The sequence below is a fragment of the Eriocheir sinensis genome, chromosome 51, assembly GCF_024679095.1.
Source record: "Eriocheir sinensis breed Jianghai 21 chromosome 51, ASM2467909v1, whole genome shotgun sequence".
Lineage (NCBI taxonomy): Eukaryota > Metazoa > Arthropoda > Malacostraca > Decapoda > Varunidae > Eriocheir > Eriocheir sinensis.
The window spans coordinates 12478127-12499377 of record NC_066559.1 but is presented as its reverse complement, the minus strand read 5'-3'; the positions used below and the strand labels follow the sequence as shown (position 1 = coordinate 12499377).

The window sequence follows — 21251 nt, the reverse complement described above, 5'->3', positions numbered from 1 at the left end:
AATTTGAAGATGGACAGTAGAATTCACCACAAAAATCTTCATCACCTGAGACATATTCTGGAATGACTCTTTGCCTTCTTCGCAGTAGACAGATTGATGGGTTCCATTACCAGTAAAAAATAAAAGTAGAAATGGTTAATTTACTGTATTGTATTGCAATCAGTTGAACAATTGTAATAACAAATCATATACAATAGCTTATATTTATATATATGGACAGAAAAGCCATCTTGATGGCCTGCCCCAAAATGGGTCAGGCCACAACAGATCCATAAAACATTACATTGTTGCGGCCTGCCCCCATGTGGGTCAGGCTTTCTGCCAGGCGCAATTACGCTCCACTAGCCGCCAGCATAACACCCACTTCTTCTATGTCTGGTGGCTACCAGCAAACTAGAGATATAGACAGCAAATCATCGCAACATCGTGGCAGCGGGGTTGCTGCCAGCCGCAAGATAGGTGTTAAGTAACATATGTCGGAATTCAAGGACTATCATATTTTAAGAAATTGAAAATTCTTTTGTTATTAATTAATCATGCATTCAATTCTTGTTTCAGGTATCTCTTAAAAGATTAGGCGACGATCACCGTGAAAGAATAGCTCTCCTTGAGCGCCAGTTCCTCCAGCAGAAGCATCAGCTCCTAAGATCTAGAGAGTCAGCCCTCTGGGAGATGGAGGAAAGGCACCTTCATGAAAAACACCAGTTATCCAAGAGGCAACTTAAGGATATATTTTTCCTTCAAAGACACCAGGTAATTTACATTACATTATATAGCAATAGTTTCATTCATACTATTTTGTGAGCATGATGTTGATAAATACTAAGGAGAGTTTTTGTTTGAAAGAAATTTTTATCAATGCTGATGATGAGTAAGTTTCACATATGTAATGCACAAGTAATCCCAGTAAAACAAAAAAAATAAAGTAATTTACTGAGGTGAATACTTTGAAACTAAGGAAAGAGGCTTGTTACATCTCAAAAGCTGTGCATGTAAAGTTGTTAATACAACATGCCTCTTTGTTTTATGACGATATTTTCTACACAATTTTTTTTTTTCTGACGCCTTATGTCACTGTTACCTAAATATCATCATCATTATCTCATCGACGCCTGCTCCTAGGAGCTCCCACGAGGGGATGGCCATGGCAGAAGTTTCCATTTTTCTCTACTAACTTACCCAGCGAGTGCCAAATGTGCTTTGATTATCACCACCTCCCTTATAAGACACTAATTTACTTGTATTTTATAGATGCTCCTGCGCCATGAAAAAGAATTGGAGCAGGTGAAAAGAGTGAACCAGCAAAAGGAAGAGGAACTTATAAAGAGACAGCAGGTGAGTTACGTTCATACATATCATATTCATACATTCATACAGCATATATTCTTGTCCCCCTTCTGGGAGTGTGTTTCACAGTATTAATCATTCTATCATATGAATCATATCTACTGTAAAAAGCTCATAATTCCTCATACTATGCCTTGTTATAATTTATTTTTTTATTTTTATGTTCTTCTTTGATGTAATCTTGACATTCTTCATCCAGTTCGACTTTCAGGATTTCATGGTCACTTTTTCCAATTGGGCATTCATGTTTCACTTCTCCGGATATCTTAGTCCCTTTTGTAAATATTAACCCGGTAGCAGCGATGGGCCAAATTTGTGGCTTTACTGTGTAGCAGCGACAGGACAAATTTGTGCCATGATATAAACCCCCCAAAATAGATGATACATAATCTGATCACAAATGCTTTGATATATATTATGGAATGGTTTGTGTGAGGGGTGATTTTTCCTCATTTTTCTTGCTTGGAGGGACCATTAAGAAACATGATCCTCGCTGCTACCGGGATATTATGGATAGACTAAAAAAAGCATCACTAGCAAATCAAAAAACATCAGCAAGATAAACCCCCCAAAATAGATGATACATAATCTGATCACAAATGCTTTGATATATATCATGAAATGGTTTGTGTGAGGGGTGATTTTTTTTCATTTTTCTTGCTTGGAGGGACCATTAAGAAACATGATCCCTGCTGCTACCGGGTTAAATCCAATCTTTGTGGTTCATCTCTGCTTCTGTGTCTAGTTTCCTCTTTTACCCACTGAGTCGTAATGTTACTCTTATCAGTTCCAATAACTTACCCCCATGTATTATTATTTCCTTCTACTTCAAACCACTCCCAGTTCACTCCCTTGCAATTGAAATCTCCCATAAGCATTACATTTCTGGTATCATATACAGTCAAGCCTCGGTGTACAAGGTCAATTAGCTCAAGAATTTTGCTCGCACACCAAAACACTCGTAAACTAAAACAAATTTCCCTGTAGAAATTAATGTAAATCTTATCAATGCATTCCATGTAAAAAAAATATTTATATAGAAATACCTGCCTTTATAGATGGATAAATAGTTAGAATTGGATAGATGTAAGTGAATATGGATGGTAAATACAAATCCATATAAATAATACAGTAAAAGTCTGATAATCCAGCATCCTTTGTTCCAGAAATCCCGACGATTTGGAATTTGTGGTAATTTTTTAGCTTTTTTCAATAGAACCAAAGCAAATTGGAAAAAAAGTAGATGATAGCGGTGCAGTTCTGCCCATTATTCATTTCCTTATTAAAGATATTTAGCATGATGATTCTAAGACATTCTACACCAATAAAAAGTAGTCATCTGTTTCCAAACCCTTTTTGCCACTTTCATACACTCTCCACATAGCCACTGTCTCCTATCTGACTTTCAAAGAATAAAAGTATAGCAGTCAAGGTTCATTTGTTGAAAACAACTATTAACCATTTTTGTCAAGGAGGCCCCAGTGCTCATTCTGACTTGGATCTTTGCTGCATTCTTGTATATGCAATACCCTGAAGTTGCAATTGGTCTATCTACAACTATACCTATATTACAAGGTGAATGTGGGGTATTATGGGAGATTACCCCAAATCATCTTCATGCAAGCAGAGCTTTTCAGCTGTAAGCCAATGGCACTAACCACCACACCACTGTGCTGCTAATGGAGATCATTAAAAGATCATGATGGTATGTTTAAAAACAAATTGGTGTCCCGAAGTTAAAGCTGACATGGGAAGAAATATTGTATTTTTTTGCATTGCAGTGGTATCATTTAATTGGGAACTCAGAAAGTTGGTTCCTGCATAGGTAAATAATTGTTAAATAATTCACAGGTCGAGAAGCGGCAGTTGCCCAAAAGAATTCGCCAAGAAATGAAAGCACGCGAGCTTATGTTCCGAGAGAGCATGAGGATCAGCACATCACATCTTCCTGACTCTCATGAGGATGAGAAAGATAAGATCAGAAAGGTAAAGTTAGCCTGCATCTGTTTTCTCTGTCTGATGTATTATGTGTGAAGGAAACTCCTTCCACATGAATAGTCATTTATTATTATTTGGTTACATTTTTTGTTTCCTTATTCAGTCCATTGCACCTTATTTTACTTATCATTTTAATATCATATGTACACACACACACACACTGACGGAAGAGAATGTAGAGATCGAGGATCCCAAAGGCATGGCGGAATTATTTAACAAAAAATTCCAGCAAGTGTTTACCAAAGAATCATTATTTAATGAACCACAAGAAGACAACTTAGATGTATATATGGAAGAGGTCAAAATAGATAAAGAGGAGATAAAAAAACTATTGGAGGAATTGGAAGAAGGGAAGGCCGTGGGACCGGATGGAGTTTCAGGTTTTATACTTAAAGAGTGCAGAAATGAGTTAGTCGGCCAAATATATGACATCATTAGGTGCTCAATAAAAACTGGCACAGTGCCTAGGGAGTGGAAGAGGGCAGAAGTGGTACCTATATTCAAAAGTGGAAAAAAGGAAGAACCCTTAAATTGCAGACCGATGTCTCTGACCAGCGTAGTATGTAAAATATGTGAGAAATTAATAAAAGAACAATGGATGAGATTTCTAGAAGAACATAATCTAATTACGAACAATCAATATGGGTTTAGGAAAGGCCGCTCATGTGTGACAAATTTGCTGAGCTTTTACTCAAGAGTGATGGACAAATTACAGGAAAGAGATGGATGGGTGGATTGCATTTACCTAGACTTAATGAAGGCATTTGACAAAGTTCCATATTCAAGACTGCTGTGGAAACTAGAAAATAAAGGAGGATTGAGAGGGAAAATGAAGTGCTGGATGGAAAGCTACTTAGGAAGAGAGATGAGAACCGTGGTTAAGGACACTAGATCGGAATGGAGAATGGTGGAAAGTGGAGTGCCCCTGGGGTTGGTTTTAGCACCAGTACTTTTCCTAGTCTATATTAATGATATGCCAGAGGGAATAAACAGCTACATGAGCCTGTTTGCAGATGATGCTAAACTGCAAAAACATATAAGAAACAGTGAAGACTGCAAGGAGCTGCAAGAAGACCTAAACAAGATTTGGAAATGGAGTCAGAAATGGGAGATGAAATTCAACGTGAAGAAATGTCATGTTATGGAAATGGGAAAAAGTGTAGAAAGACCAAAATGGACATATAAAATGGGAGATGGTGAAATATTAAAGAAAGTAAATGAAGAGAGAAGACCTGGGAGTAATAATGCAAAATTATATGCAACCAGGAAGTCATATAAATCGGATCTTTGGTGATACATATAACATGGTGAGAAATATAGGTATAGCATTCCACTACATGGACAAAGAAATGATGAAAAAATTAATTACTACTATGATCAGACCTAAACTAGAATATGCGGAAACAGTGCGGTCTCCACATATGAAGAAACACAAAAAAACTAGAAAGAATACAAAGGATGGCAACAAAAATGGTTCCAGAACTGGAGGGACTGACATATGCAGAGACTAAAGGAAATGGACTTACCAACACTAGAACAAAGAGAAAGAGGAGACCTAATACAAATATATAGGCTATTGAGTAAAATGGAGGAAGTGGATAACGAGAAATTGCTACTAAGAGAAGAACCTTCCAGCAGGAATACTAGAGGACATAGTAAAAAGTTGAGGAAGGGAAGATGCTAAAGAGATATAAAGAAATATAGCTTCCCACAAAGAAATATAGAGGTTTGGAACAGACTAAGTGAAGAAATAGTATCGGCGAAGAGTGTGCAGAGCTTCAAGGAAAAGTTGGATAATTATAGATACGGAGACGGGACCACACGAGCGTAAGCCCAGGCCCTGTAAAATTACAACTAGGTAGGTAAACACACACACACACACACACACACACACACGGAGCAGACACAGAGCAAAACAGACATGTCGCGCAACCGCTTCCGGGGGATCAGCTGTTTCTTCGCCATCTTGCTTGTTGTGTTTACAGGGCCAGGGGGTGCTCTGATGGGCCCGTCTCCCACGTGAAGAACTTGAGAAAGCTAGTGTAAGATGAGTGAGGAGGAGGAGGGGTGGCAGACACCAAAAAGAGGAGGAAGAAGAAGTCTGAGGAAGGGAGCAGTGGGAGGATGTGAGGACAGTGAAGATTATTATGAATCTAGCAAGTCGAATTTCTCTGGCTTTAGTAATAATGAACCGTCTCTGTACAGAAAAGTGTTGCTAGTGGAAAAGAAACTGAATATGTGGATCGGAAGAGTCAAGATCATGGAGGATGAAGATGCACAGTGACTTCAGGGCAAGAGTGCAAAGTCTAGAAGAAAGGGAAGAAAAAAACTAGTCCAGGAAAATGAGGAGCTGAAAGAGAAACTGGCAAAATATGAAAAAATGGTGAAGGAAGGACTAGGAGTCATAAGAAAGGAAAATGAAAACCTGAAAGAGATAATGGGCAAGGAAGAAAAAAAGAGTTAAGGCGGTGTCACACAGGGCAAATTTCTCCCAACATGTTGCTTGTTTTTGTTAGTGATATCACCAAACAACAATGTTGTGCATCGCACTGTACTGACCCTGAACTGTTGTGTTCTCGCGGCGCTCCAACAACAACAAACACCACGTCAGCATCTCTCCAGCCACTCTACCATGAATCGGAAGGATATTGAGGTTTTAGAAGATTGTGCTGCTGCATTGCACCTAACAGTTTGTTTACCTCGCGCCAGGCACAGACTCCGCCCAGCATACCATCACAGTCAGTTGAGTGAGTGAACGGAGTGGAGCATTTGGACAGAGAGGACCTGTGTGTGTGGAACGAGAGAGAAACGAGAGGACATGGAAAGAAGTTGAGGGGGACCACATGTAGGAGAGATGTGAAAAAGTTTAGCTTCCCAAACAAAAGCATTGAGCTATGGAATAGACTGGAGGAGGAGGTGGTTTGTGCAAGAAACATTCATGATTTTAAGGAAAAGTTGGACAAAAGTGGATATGGAGAGGGGACAGTGCGAACATAGCTCTTTTCCTGTATGTCACAACTAGGTAAATACACACATTTGGGGATTTTAGCCCACCTGTCACCCAACTCAAAATACTACACTCCATCCCCCCCTCCCTCCCTCCCACACCTTATCAACTCATTTTTTTGTATTCCTCTATGTATGTATCTTGAATATTTTCAACCAAATGGCCTGCCAAGCAGTGAATAAACAGTTTATGGTTCTTTTATTATTTACACATGCACACACACAGACACACACCATTGATGGCCCCAGTAATGTATTTGATTCACATAAATGATAAAAGACTGTTCTGTATAAGAAATTTGTGACCTTATCTGCTCCTTTGTCTTGCTCTCTCTTCGAGCTCAATTATAATTGTATTTATCAACAGTTCCAGGAGAATGAAAAGCGCAGGTATGAAGCAGAGAAGAAACGTGCAGAACAAAAACATCTGCGAAAGTTAGAAGAACTTCAGGCAGCCTCTGAATACACAGTCAAAGAATTAGAACAATTACAGAATGAAAAGCGTAAGTATTCTACCGCAACTTTGGTTTTGTTGTTGGAATAATAGGCTGATAACCTAAAAGTCTTAACCTATGATCTTGTTATATATTGATAACAACCAAAACGATGTTCACCTTATACATACACAGAGCTTTAAAATGCACTAAGGAATACTGAAGTGCCTGATCATAATATAACATGGTAATGTGTTTCTCCTTCACCATGACTTGCTCCTTCACCAAATAAAAACTGTACCTTTTCAGCCAATTGCACTGCAAGTTTATAGGATTTATACGGCTTGAATAATAGTAGGATGGCAATGCAATCCATTGATATGTGGTTCAATGAGGCAATCAGGCAATCATGCAATCTATCTATCTATCTATCTATCTATCTCTACAGACAACCCTTGAATTACGACGGGGTTTGGTTCAAACAGGCAGGTCCAAAAAACTCTCCTCCTGCCATTGTTGCAGTCACAGAAACACTGAGAATGGCACAGAGTTATGCGGTAGCTTAGGAGTCACGCTGACCCCAAAATCCCCACACACATTAAAATTACAGAGGAAAAAGGTAGACTGGAAAACCTGTCGCCTGCCCTTTAGGGGTTGATCACCAAGGCTTGTAATATTGCATAATCACCAATCTTGCCTGAAATTCCAGACAAACCTCTGGGATCAAAAAATGCATGTAGAAATGTCAAAGTTTATTCCTATATTTTATACATGAAATATATTTACCTCTAAACTTAATTATAAATCACTGATATTACACCATGAAGTTTGCATTGAAAAAATGTAAAAGATGGGGTAAGAAAAAGTATATATTAAAAAAATCACAACCAGCCCCAGTGTTGAGGTATGCTGCTGGAATTTGCCACGCTTGGAGTCAAGATGTCTCCATGGGATGCTCCAGCCCCCCCAGCTCTTATGAAGCATGGGTTGCTTATGTCCATGCTGTAAAAGGAAGGGTATATGTTTCAGGAAGGAGAAAAAAAATTGAATTGTTTTGCATCCACTCCCTGTCTTGTAGATGCTACCAGTTTTTTTTTTTTTTTTTTTTTTTTTTTTTACAGCAAAGGAGACAGCTCAAGGGCACAAAAAAGTAAACATTAATAAAAAAAAGCCCGCTACTCGCTGCTCCTAAAAAGAATCCAAAGAGGTGGCCGAAAGATAGGTCAGTTTCGGGAGGAGAGGTGTCCTGATACCCTCCTCTTGAAAGAGTTCAAGTCGTAGGCAGGAGGAAATACAGATGAAGGAAGATTGTTCCAGAGTTTACCAGCGTGAGGGATGAAAGAGTGAAGATGCTGGTTAACTCTTGCATAAGGGGTTTGGACAGTATAGGGATGAGCATGAGTAGAAAGTCGAGTGCAGCGGGGCTGGAGGGGGGAGGCATGCAGTTAGCAAGTTCAGAAGAGCAGTCAGCGAGTAACTATTGATAGAAGATAGAAAGAGAGGCAACAGTGGGGCGGAATTTAAGAGGTAGAAGACTATCAGTATGAGGAGGAGAGCTGATGAGACGAAGAGCCTTTGCCTCCACTCTGTCCAGAAGAGCTGTGTGAGGTGGAGCCCCCACACATAAGATGCATACTCCATACGAGGGGACAAGGCCCTTGTATATGGACAGCAACTGTGCAGGGAGAACTGGCGGAGACGGTACAGAACGCCGAGCCTCGAGGAAGCTGATTTAGTAAGAGATGAGATATGAAGTTTCCAGTTGAGATTTTGAGTTAAGGATAGACCGAGGATGTTTAGTGTTGTGGAAGGTGATAGCTGGGTGTTGTCAAAGAATAGGGGATAGTTGTTTGGAAGATTGTGTCGAGTGGATAGGTGGAGAAACTGTGTTTTTGAGGCGTTGAAGGACACCAGGTTCTTCTTGCCCCAATTGGAAATAATAGTAAGGTCTGAGGCTAAGCGTTCTGCAGCCTCCAGCCTTGAGTCGTTAAGTTCCTGAAGGGTGGGTCTTCTATTAAAAGAAGTTGAATAATGCAGAGTGGAATCATCATGAGAATGGATAGGACAGTTCGTTTTGGAAAGAAGATCATCAATGAACAACAGAAAAGAGTGGGAGATAGGACAGAACCCTGTGGGACACCACTGTTAATAGATTTAGGGAAGAACAGTGACCGTCTACCACGGCAGAAATAGAACGGTCAGAAAGGAAACTGGTGATAAAGGTACAGAGAGAAGGATAGAAACCGTAGGAGGGTAGTTTAGAAAGCAAAGATTTGTGCCAGACCCTATCAAATGCTTTTGATATGTCCAGCGCAATAGCAAAAGTTTCACCGAAACGGCTAAGAGAGGATGACCAAGAGTCAGTTAAGAAGGCTAGGAGATCACCAGTAGAACGCCCCTTGCGGAACCCATACTGGCGATCAGATAGAAGGTCAGAAGTGGAAAGGTGCTTTTGAATCTTCTGGTTAAGGATTGATTCAAAAGCTTTAGATAGACAAGAAAGTAAAGCAATAGGACGGTAGTTTGAGGGATTGGAGCGGTCACCCTTCTTAGGTACAGGCTGTATGAAGGCATACTTCCAGCAAGAAGGAAAGGTAGATGTTGACAGGCAGAGGCGAAAGAGTTTGACCAGGCCTGTAATGTAAAGAAATATAATAAATGAAGTGTCTGCAACCATCTGAGTGGGGTAAATGAATAAAATAGAGGGTTACAAATGGACAGTCAAAAAACGAAGCAATATGTATTTGTCATATATAGGGATGTACCGATGTATCGGTGGTATCGGCACATTAAATTTAAGAGTATCGGTATCGGCTGATTTTCTGCCGATACTACCGATACTTGAAGGAGTTTTGTACGTTGCATCTCACTTGTTGCAAATAATTTTGTTCAACAGAAGCTGGACTTTCTAAATTGTTGAAAAAATATTAGAAAAGTGTAATTATCTAGTATCATGATACTACATAGTTTGGAATTTCCTGCGATTTAATTTTCATATGCCGAGAGAGAGAGAGAGAGAGAGTGGGTACCATGCTTCAACTTAAAAAATGAATAGGCGGTGGCTGAGTCGTCAAAGTAACAGCCTCGTGTTCAGGAGGACGCGAGTTCAATCCCCGCCCGGTGCCACCAAGCTGGGATTTTTCAGCCGCCGCCGAGTGGCTTAAAACTACCCACATGCTGTCCAGAAGACCACCTATCAACCCGGACTCTAGATTCGAGGATCAAAGATGAGCTCTGGGAGGGCAGCATGAGCCAATGCAAGATGGCGCCACTATAAACACTTGCCTGCGCCAGAACGGGCTGGGCCGACCATCAGGACCTACCGGAAAGAAGCCTTGGACCGACCATCAGGATCCACCTGGAAGAAGCCTACCGGCGCAATAGGCTGCAATGTAAAAAAAAAAAAAAAAAAAAAAAAAAAAATGTCCTGTTGTTTCCCACCAAACAATTAGGCTACACTGTAGTGTCATAAAAAAGCCAGGACACGGCCTATTATACAAGCTGATGAGGTTAAAGTAGCAATGCACTCAGCTGCTTACCAATACTGGGCGATGTGAATCAAACTGCAAATGATCAGTGTAGTCTCCCGGCAAAGTTGAGCTTGAAGTGAAATCATTAATATATTGTGTGCGCTACAGTGTAAGTACTACACTATGATGTTTACTTAATAATATTCAATCTAAATTAAAATTATTATGCATGAGATGTATGTAGTGGTATGTGGTAATGCAGGTATATGCAGTGTAGCCCAGTTGTTAGGTGGGAACAACAGGGTAAGGGTTTAAAAATACAGATATGTATTGTCTATTCAGTTTTTTAAGTTGAAGCATGGTACTCATTTTATTGAAAATATATAAATGCATATGAAATAATAAATCATATACGTATATGCAATACGAAAATATATTCTTGAACAAGGTGAAAAAATAATGGTAGATACGAATGTGAATTAGAGCAGCCTTGGCCCTGCCCCCAGGCGTGACGTCATAACTCAGGAACCAGTCAGTGAGGAGTGGGAGTGGTGGCAAGTAAATTTTCAAAATCTTTGTATTAAAACAGCTTGTAAGCCACCATCAGATCTTTTTGGGTGTTTGCTGCTGTTGTATATTTCCCTCACCAGTATTGATTTATACATGCTATTTGCTTATTTTACGGGAAAGAAGAAAATTGTGGTGGAAAAGAACTTTCTCCCTGGCAGAGACCATTCACATACATATTCCTCTCCCTGCTGGGCAGCCTGGCTGCACACAGTGCAGGGTGGACTGTATCAAAAAAATACAGATGTGATACCTGCCTTCCTATATGTTACAGAATTGTGACATTTCCTTGTCTGTAATTATTGCACATTATATTATTCACAAACTTTTTAACATTTATTGGATGAGTGTTTTGGTGATGATCCAGTAGAAAGATCAAATTGATTATTCTTATTTCCACAATTTTAGGAAAGATGCTTATGGAGCACGAAACAAATAAGCTCAAATCACAAGATGAAGAGTACCAGAGAGAACTGCGAGAATGGAAGGAGAACCTGAAACCCCGTAAACAGGTAACTCAAAATTGTTTTGCTATTTTTCCCTTATAATACATAGAGACTACAATAAAATCTCAACATTGACCATTTCCAATATAACATTTTCAACAATAATGGTGAGTTAGAATAGATACCAAGTTTCAACAGTATAAAGTTTGGATTTTCTCAACATTGACCATTTCCAATATAACATTTTCAACAATAATGGTAAGTTAAAATAGATACCAAGTTTCAACTGTATAAAGTTTGGATTTTCTCAAATAATGAATATTTTGCTGAAAGGAAGCCTTTGGGTGCATCTTGAATAGTGTTTATGTGCCACGATATTGATGACATGGTTTTCAGACTTGACTAATTAGGTCTAGTATATAATTGGATTTGGGGGGCAGCCAGGACTTTCATCCTTTTATTTTATTTTATTATTATTATTATTATTTTTTTTTTTTTTTTTATTATTTTTTTTTTTTTTTTTTTTTTTTTTTTTTTTTTTTCATGTCTTCGTTTATAGTGCTGGTAGGCTTTCTTCAGGGGCCTGGTGGTTGACTGAAGCCCATCATGGCGCAGCCAATTTTTACAGTGGCACTATTTATTCTTGGCTTATGTTGCCCTTCGGAACTCATGCTTGATTTACTTGGACAGTTTCTTCTAGAGTCCGGGTTGATGGATGGTCTTCAGGACAGCATGTGGGTAGTCCTAGGTCACTTGGCAGTGACTGAACAATCCCAAGTGGTAGCGTGTGGATTTGAACCCGTGTTGTTCAGTATGCGATGAATGCGGGGCCTGCACGCTAACCACTCAGCCACTGCTCTTAAAGCCATAAAGATCACCATTCTTTTTGGCCAAAATAATATTAATTGCTATTGAATCAACATAAATATGATATGCTCTATGCATGCTCATAGACTTTACTCTTTCACTTGCCTTAATCTTTAGTGTGCATCAAATAAGTTTTTATCACAATTTGAAGGACTTTTAAGGCTGGACAATGAATTGGGAGGATAGATGTGGTATGTACTGGCACTTCCTTGATTATTACATTATTTGTTCCTGGGGGTTTGCTCATAATTCAAGTCCAACATTACCCTTGTTAATACTGAGCACAGTTCACAGCATAATATTTTTAACACAATGGATCATGGCAAACTTTTAATTTCATTCTCGTATTGTGTACTGATGCACAACTCAACCATGCTATAACCCCCTCCCTCTGTCTACCACCCTGCTTCCCTCCCCTCCTCATTTCACTTGTATATCTGTTATCAAAGTCACTTCTTCAGAAAACAAATCATTTACAAAACCTATGCAGCTCCTTTATAGAATTAAATTATACAAAGTATTTAAAATTCATTTAGGAGTATTTAGCAGCTAAAAATATGAATTTGTTGTTTAGAATTAAAGATTTGACAGTTTTCACATCATGTGCAGTCTTAGCCAACCACACCTATAAGGGTGGGCTGAAAAGTTCATAGGCTGACCAAGATACCCTCATGGAATGTGACCAAATGAGGCTTATTTTTCAATGTAGTCCCCCTTGCGGTTTACACACTTCTTCCATTGGTGTTGCAGTGCTTGGATCCCCTTGGTGAAGAAGTTTTCATTCCAACGGTCAAGAAAGTTATGAACAGCATGTATGACATCATCATCACAGCGAAAGTGCCTTCCAGCCAAGTTCTTTTTCCTGTTGGGAAACAGATGATAGTCCAATGGTGCCAAATCAGGAGAATAGGGATGGTGATCAACCAGTGAAAAGCTACATTCGTGCACTGGAGCATTGTCCCTTTTATCAGTTTTCATGGGTGTTTGGTCTTGATAGCCTCTCATAGCTGCCTCAGTAATTTGCCATAGTACTCTCCATTGATGGTTTGGCCCTTTTGAAGATAGTCAATGAACATAATGCCCTTAGTATCCCCCAAAACTCAGGTCATCACCTTCCCTGCAGATGAAACACCCTTGGCCTTCTTTGGAGCAGGTGAGGAGGGGTGTTTCCACTGCATGGATTGTCTCTGTCTCTGGCTCAAAGTAATGAACCTAACACTCATTTTGGGTTAGAAAATTTCACAGGAAACCAAATCTAAGGGAAATCAGCTGGATCTGCCTCAAACAGTGCCAAATTTTCCCATGAAGTCTGTGAAGCCTGGAGCGGTTTTGATCCGTTGTACCCACCGAGCAGAAACCTTCATCATGCCAAGTTCATTGTGTAGAATGTTCTCAACTCTCACAGGATATGCTAGTAGCATTAGCTATTTGATTAATAGTCAATCGCCTGTCATCCATCACCATTTGGTGGACACGATCAATGTTTTCCTAGGTATGGAGTATGCATCTCATGTGTAGGGGTGCTCCACACACACAGCTCTCTTGGACAGAGTGGAGTCAAAGACTCTTCTTCTCATCAATTCCCCTTCTCTTGCTGAGAGTTTTCTACCTCTTAAATTCTGCTGCCATGTTGCCTCTCTTATCTTCTAATGATATTTTCATGTTGACTGCTCTTCTGAACTTGATAACTGCATACTTCTCTCCCTCCCGCAGCCCCGCTGCACTTGACTTTCTACTCTAGCTCATCTCTATACTGTCCAAATCCTTTATGCAAGAGTTAACCAGCATCTTCATTCTTCCATCCCTTACACTGGTAAACTCTGGAACAGTCTTCCTTTGTCTGTATTTCCCCCTGCCCACGACCTAAACTCTTTCAAGAGGAGAGTATTGAGACATCTCCTAAATTGACCTCCTCATTGGACACTCTTCTAAGCTTTTTTTATAGGGGCAATGATTAGTGAGCTTTTTTTCTCATTATTATTTTTTTTCTCGTTGCTTTCCTTTAAAAAAAAAAAAAAAAAATGATGGTAGTTGCAGTACATCCAGACCTTTGGTCATCTTAAGGGGGTTTCCCTTCCTTTCCTGGATTCAGTAGCTCACTTTTGCACTGTTGATAAAGTTGCATCATCATCCCCTAATTTAACAACCATGTCAGCATTGGGGGTAAAACCATTTTTTTTGCAGGTACTTGGTAACACCACGATTTCAAATTTTCTTTATTTTCAAGAGCAGTCGCCACTACTAATCATCAGCAGATGTGGGTTTACCTGGAAAGAGACAATCCAGTTATTAATAAGAAGTGTTGAACTCTATGCATGTCAAATTTAATTACTAGTCAGCCTACAAACTTTACAGCCTACCATTGTAAAGTGCCTTCATTACCCGGTAGCAGCAATAGGCCAGATTTGTGGCTTTACCGTGTAGCAGCGACGGGACAAATTTGTGCCATGATGTAAACCCCCCAAAATAGATGATACATAATCTGATCACAAATGCTTTGATAGTATGGAATGGTTTGTGTGAGGGGTGATTTTTCCTCATTTTTCTTGCTTGGAGGGACCATTAAGAAACATGATCCTCGCTGCTACCGGGATATTATGGACAGACTAAAAAAGCATCACTAGCAAATAAAAAAAACATCAGCAAGATGCCACTAATCAATATGGACATGCAGTCATACAGACTGCCAGCAATAATCTCTACATTGAGGCTTGCTGCACCAAGACACATACCTTTGCCTCCTGTCAGTACTGGTATCAGTATTCCCAATTCCAATCAGATGAAACCACTAAAATTAAAATTTTGGTGTACTTGGTAGTACCCTGCTCAGATCAGATGAAACCACTAAAATTAAAACTTTGGTGTACTTGATAGTACACATTTTCTAAATGGTGAATCACCTAACTAAATGACACTATAATCGGGATTCTATTCCACTGTTTATTGTTTCCTCAAAATTATCCAAATAGATGTTTTGCATTTTTAGTATAACAAAAGTAATGGAGAAAATCAGCAAGTACAGTCGTGGGACACAAGTGTTGACACAGTTTCCAAAATGTTTCGGACCCCGCTAGCGAAAGACGGCAACTACCCAGCAGAGCTGCATTCGAGTTATATAAGACGTATGTGTGTAATGCCCCGACGAGCTTCTTTTCTTAATCCTTCCTATTTCTCAACACGGCCTCTGCGTGTATCGAAATAACACGAGAAATTAATCAAGAGTGAGGGTATTCCCCGGCTGCCTGGGATTGAACCCGCGACCAGCGTGACGGGAGAGCCACTCCTTACCGAGTCGGCCAAAGAGGTACCCCACTGGCTAAGTGGGTTATGGGAGGCTTGTTCATCAGGCCGTCGCCGCACTACACGGCTTTCCCCCCTATGTAGATTAATTTCTGTGTGTTGACAATGTCCCTTTGAGACATAACTCCACAATGTCCTTTTTAGACATACCTCCAACATTCCCATTTTCTATCAACCTCGGAGCATGGGCCATCCTACCTGTTACCCCTTCGGGGAAGCTCAACAGAACTGCAGGAGAGGATGCCCACCGCTATGCCACCACTGTAATGCCCCGACGAGCTTCTTTTCTTAATCCTTCCTATTTCTCAACACGGCCTCTGCGTGTATCGAAATAACACGAGAAATTAATCAAGAGTGAGGGTATTCCCCGGCTGCCTGGGATTGAACCCGCGACCAGCATGACGGGAGAGCCACTCCTTACCGAGTCGGCCAAAGAGGTACCCCACTGGCTAAGTGGGTTATGGGAGGCTCGTTCATCAGGCCGTCGCCGCACTACACGTGTGTCTGTGTGTGAGTGTGTGCAAGGATCAAAGAGTGTGTGTGGGTGTGAGAGAGATATTATTTAATGATTTTTCTTACGAAATTGTGAGCATCAACTGCACGATGATTATGTTTCTTTAAAATATCTGTTATGAATGTTCTTGTTTCCACTAGTGCACGCTCTGTAATAAGATTTTCTGCATTCCATAAGCTAAATACTTGCTTGGCTTTGGTCGTCAGTGTGCATTCTGGAGAGAGAGAGAGATTAATTTATCTTAAGAAAAAAAAAGTCACTGCAAAATAATAGCCTAGTTTTCTTAAATGCATAATAATAACTTAGTATTCGTAAATGTAAAGTAATAGCCTAGTTTCATAAATGCAAATGAATCGCTTAGTATTCTTAAATGCAAAATAATAGTTTTGTAATTCAGTTCATAATAGCCTACTAGTGTTCTAAATGCGCCAGCTGGCATGGTCGATGACGTCATTGCATAACATTTTCAAGCAAGAGTTAAATGGTGGTTTCATTATATATTTTTAAACCATATCAGAATATTTGTGCATGTTTTCTTCGTATTTTCTTAACGAGGACATTGCAGGAATGAATACAACATTTATTCAAATGCATAATAGCATTGTAAACAACTTTAGCTGTCCCTGACTAAATTTGAACGAAGTGTAAAGAGACATTTTCGCCCGCGAATTAAACTTTTGTTATCATTGTGCACAACTGACAAATTCATATCTAATAAATTATGGAGAGTGTATATGTAGTGACATATCTGAACATTAGCCTCTTTACATGCGGTGTATATATTTTAAAGTCGGGGCCGGTGAACGAAACTCGGTGTACAGTGTGTCATCACTTGTGTCCCACGATTGTACATGGTTACACTGGTTAAAGTCTAGAAACCAGGTTTTTTCTTCATACTAATGTACAATATGTCAGTTGAAATTGTTAAAGCAGCCAGAATCTACATGATGTATTAATATTTCATCTATATTTTCTTTTCAGAAATTGGAAGAGGAATTTGAGAAACAACTAAATGAACAGGAACAGTTTTATGGAGCTTATTTAAACAGAAGTCTTGGTTCAGCCTTAACTCCTTCACAGTCATCATCCAGTCTTGCTCGATCTAATACATCTTAGATTATACAACTGAAAGGTGACAGTATTTTTACATATTCAAAGTCAGCCTAGTATATGTATATTGTAGTTCATTTTATATGAATAGCAACATAGTTGTTTAAGAATCTTACACTCCATATATTATATATATTATTATTAATGGTGTTCATGCTATAACTGAAGAAGAATCAAATCTTGAAATACACTTTACCAAGAGGATTTTTCCATATGTAAAGTTTTGCAGTTAAAAATGTATATTGGTACAGTAAGATATTGATAATAGGTCAGTTTTGTGTACTTCCATGGAGTAAATAATTAGGAATGAAGTCATCGCTTCATCCTCTGTGTTATGATATATTTCCAGTGAATTCTATACCTAGGAAAATAATGTTCTAAAATAAAGTATGAAGTGAAGTAATCACAGTGTAGAGTCTCAGTCAACCTGGCTTAACATGAGCCCATTATCATCTTCACTTGTGTTAAGCTGATGTGTACATTATGAATACTTGTAAAGAAAAATAAGTAAATAAATAAAGTTAAATGATAATTACGCCAGATAAACTCTTGGGCCATGCAATAAACCTTTTACTTACCTTTTGCAAAATACCTCCCATTTGTCCGTTTCATTTAAGGCCAAGGTTAGCTCCTCTTTTTTTTTTTTTTTTTTTTTTTTTTTTTTTCCTCCAACACTTAACTAAAATGTTTCTTGACCAAGCTGCTCTTACCTGTAAAATATATAATAATTTTTTTTATTTTGTTTTCCTTATTTTGTTTGAATAAGTAAAGGTATGTCAATCAGTTTCATAGGATGCATTTTTAACTTAAAACTACTGGTATTGTGAACTGACTGCTGCTGCATAGTTTAGAATTTACTTTACAACATGAGTTTACAATGTCAACTGAAGAATAAAGGAACAAAATATTAATAAAAAAACTATTCACAGATGCCCAAAACATTCAGTAAAACAAGCAACATATTTATCCTGCTATTTTGAAACTAGCTTGTAAGAAATCTTTACATTAAACCTAGAAAATATTTTTGCAAAGTTCACACAACCAGAGGGAAAGTATTACAAGCCGGTTAGTATTTTTTTTACATAGTTCTTTAAAAATAAACAAGTGTTTATTTTTTTATATTATGTTCAGATGATAGACACCTTTTGAAATAATTACAGGTAACACTCGATTTACGCGAGTTTGGTTTACATGTTTTTTTTAAATAATGCGGGGTCCAAAATCCAAATAAATATTTAATTTACACGTTTTTTCACTCATACGCGATATTTTATGGAGTGGCCACCAGATGTCTCACGCAACTGGACTCTCACGGCGCCACGGCCACATACCTGAGCTCAGTTCTTCCCGCGCGCCACTTGAACAATACAGTACCCACGCTGCCACGCTATTCAACAATAGGGGTGGGCAGGTACCGGTACCAGTACTGGTACTAAAGGTACCAGCTATCTCTGATGCACCGGTACCAGACTGCTCGGTACCAGTACCAATACTAGCCAGTCGTTCATGGTGTCCCTCATTTCTTCCTCACACGAGTGAGACTGAGACTGAGTGCCTGAGTGGATATCTCAGTGATGTGGATACTCTCTCTCTCTCTCTCCACTGAATGAAGTGAATAATTATTTTTCGATAGAAACCTACCTCTTGTTTGATTTACATTGTTTTTGATTTACGCGACCTCTTCAAGGACACAATATTCACGTAAATCGAGAGTTACCTGCATTGATTTATATTGTGTAACCTGCACTTGAAATTTATAGCAGACCAAAAGTCCAGTGTTTGCAGTAGATGTGCTATATATTTTCTTTTCTTAAAACATTTTGCTCATGTGACCATAACATCTTTGTATTTGGTCACAGCATTTTGAAGCCAAATTTTATGAAATATAATGTGTGAAAATATTTGGCTGTTAACAGTCCTGCAATACCAAAAGTCTTGCTTGTGCAATATACAAACATGACTAAATTAATTTCTAGATAAACTTTACTTGTATTTGTTATTTATTGTCTCATTTGCCTTTCATATAATTATATCTATTCTTTATTTATATTGTTAAGGAAGTTTTGAAGTTTTCCTAAAGTCAACTGAATTAATTGTTTACTTTTAACATTGCGGCATTTCAACTTGAGGAAGGCCGCACAGAATTTTGTTCATGTAAGTTTTTTTTTTTTGTGTGTGTGTGTGCGCGCATGTGTGAAGTAATAATTTAAACAAGTAGAAATGCTTCTTTTTTATGGAATTATCTTTGCAAAGAAAATATATTTGTAAATGTCTGTAAAAAAACATCACGGTGTCATTAATTTTACCTGATTAAAGTATGTATACTAGTAATCATGTATCTATATATATATATATATATATATATATATATATATATATATATATATATATATATATATATATATATATATATATATATATATATATATATATATATATATATATATATATATATATATATATATATATATATATATATATATATAATATCCCAACTCCAGTACTGTGCCACATGTAGTTCTGTTTTCTTGTAGCTTTAAAGTGTAAAGGTTCATTGTAAAACAAAACAAAAAAAAGTAGATCAATAAAATATGCTTGCAACCTATAAAAAAATAGTTATACATACTTGGGTAGGAAAAATATAACAGCCCAGTAAATAAAATAAGTAGTAACTTTAGTTTATATACATAGGAATACATAGGAAGAACAGACACCAGAAGTCTATTCCAGTGATCAACGACTCTATTATTGAAATAACTTCTCCGTGCCAATGTGTTACATCGGTTTCCCTTTAACTTCATACCGTTGCTGCGTGTTATTGTGTTGGTGTCTCTCTGAAATAGACAATCTGGGTTAATGTTTTCGAATCTATTAAGGATTTTGAACACTTCAATTAAGTCCCCTCTTTCTCTTCGCTTCTTTAGAGAAAACATATCTAAACGCTTTAAACGCTTGTCATACGTCAAGTTATGGAGCACTGGAATTTGTTTGGTTGCTCGTTGCTGTATCCTTTCTAGCAAAACTTGATCTTTTATATAATACGGTGACCAGAACTGAACGGCGTATTCTAGGTGTGGTCTTACAAATGCTAAATATAATCTCTTCATAGGTTCGGGTGATTTATAATCAAAGTTTCTTGAGATTAATCCTAGCATTATATTGGCTTTTTTACTCGCCGCAGAACATTGATCACTCATTTTAAGAGTGTTACTGATAATGACACCAAGATCTTTTTCTTGTTTTACTTCGCTGAGCTCATGTCCTTGAAGCTGATATTTAAAGTTAGGATTCTTTTCACCTATGTGCATTACTTTACATTTATCTATGCTGAAACACATTTGCCATTTTTCGCTCCAATCAGCAAGTCTTATTAAGTCTGATTGAATGTTCTCGCAATTTTTACTGTTCGTTACCGTACCTTCTAATTTGGTGTCGTCGGCGAATTTGGCTACTTTTGACAGGATATCAGTCTCTAAATCGTTCACGTAAACTATGAATAGTGTTGGCCCCAGGACCGAACCTTGGGGCACGCCACTGGTTACGGGTTGCCAATCGGATGCTTCACCATTAAGAACTACATGCTGTTCTCTGTCGGTGAGCCAGTCATGAATCCACGCACATAGATGGTCACTAACACCATGGGAACGCAGTTTTGAAATAAACCTAACGTGGGGAACTTTATCAAATGCTTTCTGAAAGTCTAGGTAAATTACGTCATATGGGGCTCGGGCGTCCCAATTTGAATAAACGTCGTTGAAAAAAGCTAATAAGTTGGTAAGGCAAGATCGAGTACTACGAAATCCATGCTGATTATCAGTTATCAAATCATTTGTTTCTAGGAAAGTGATTATTTTATCCCTGATTATTATTTCAAATAATTTAATTAGGACAGACGTAAGGCTGATAGGACGATAATTACTGGCTTGTTTTTTATATCCTTTTTTAAATATCGGGGTAACATTGGCCTTTTTCCACTCTAGAGGCAGACTGGCCTGTGTTAATGACTTGTTGAACATTAACGTTATAGGTAATTCTAGCTGTTGACTACATTCTCTTAACACGCGGGGAGATAAATTGTTGGGGCCCGGAGATTTATTTGAATCTATTTTTTGCAGGTATGCACGCACTTCACTGATACTGATTTCGGTCGACGCAACAATTATATATATCTATATATATATATATATATATA

General features: G+C 38.3%; 1 protein-coding gene across 1 annotated transcript in view; it reads left to right on the top strand.

The window, feature by feature from the left end:
- Positions 1–19058, top strand: part of LOC126982754 (serine/threonine-protein kinase 10-like) — a 114361-nt gene extending 95303 nt beyond the window's left edge. Inside the window, 6 exon segments of the mRNA XM_050835082.1 lie at positions 559–753; positions 1252–1335; positions 3199–3333; positions 6719–6854; positions 11231–11334; positions 16931–19058. Of these exon segments, the coding sequence (XP_050691039.1) occupies positions 559–753; positions 1252–1335; positions 3199–3333; positions 6719–6854; positions 11231–11334; positions 16931–17065 (789 nt within the window). The 3' untranslated portion in view covers positions 17066–19058.
- The last annotated feature ends 2193 nt before the right edge of the window (positions 19059–21251 follow it).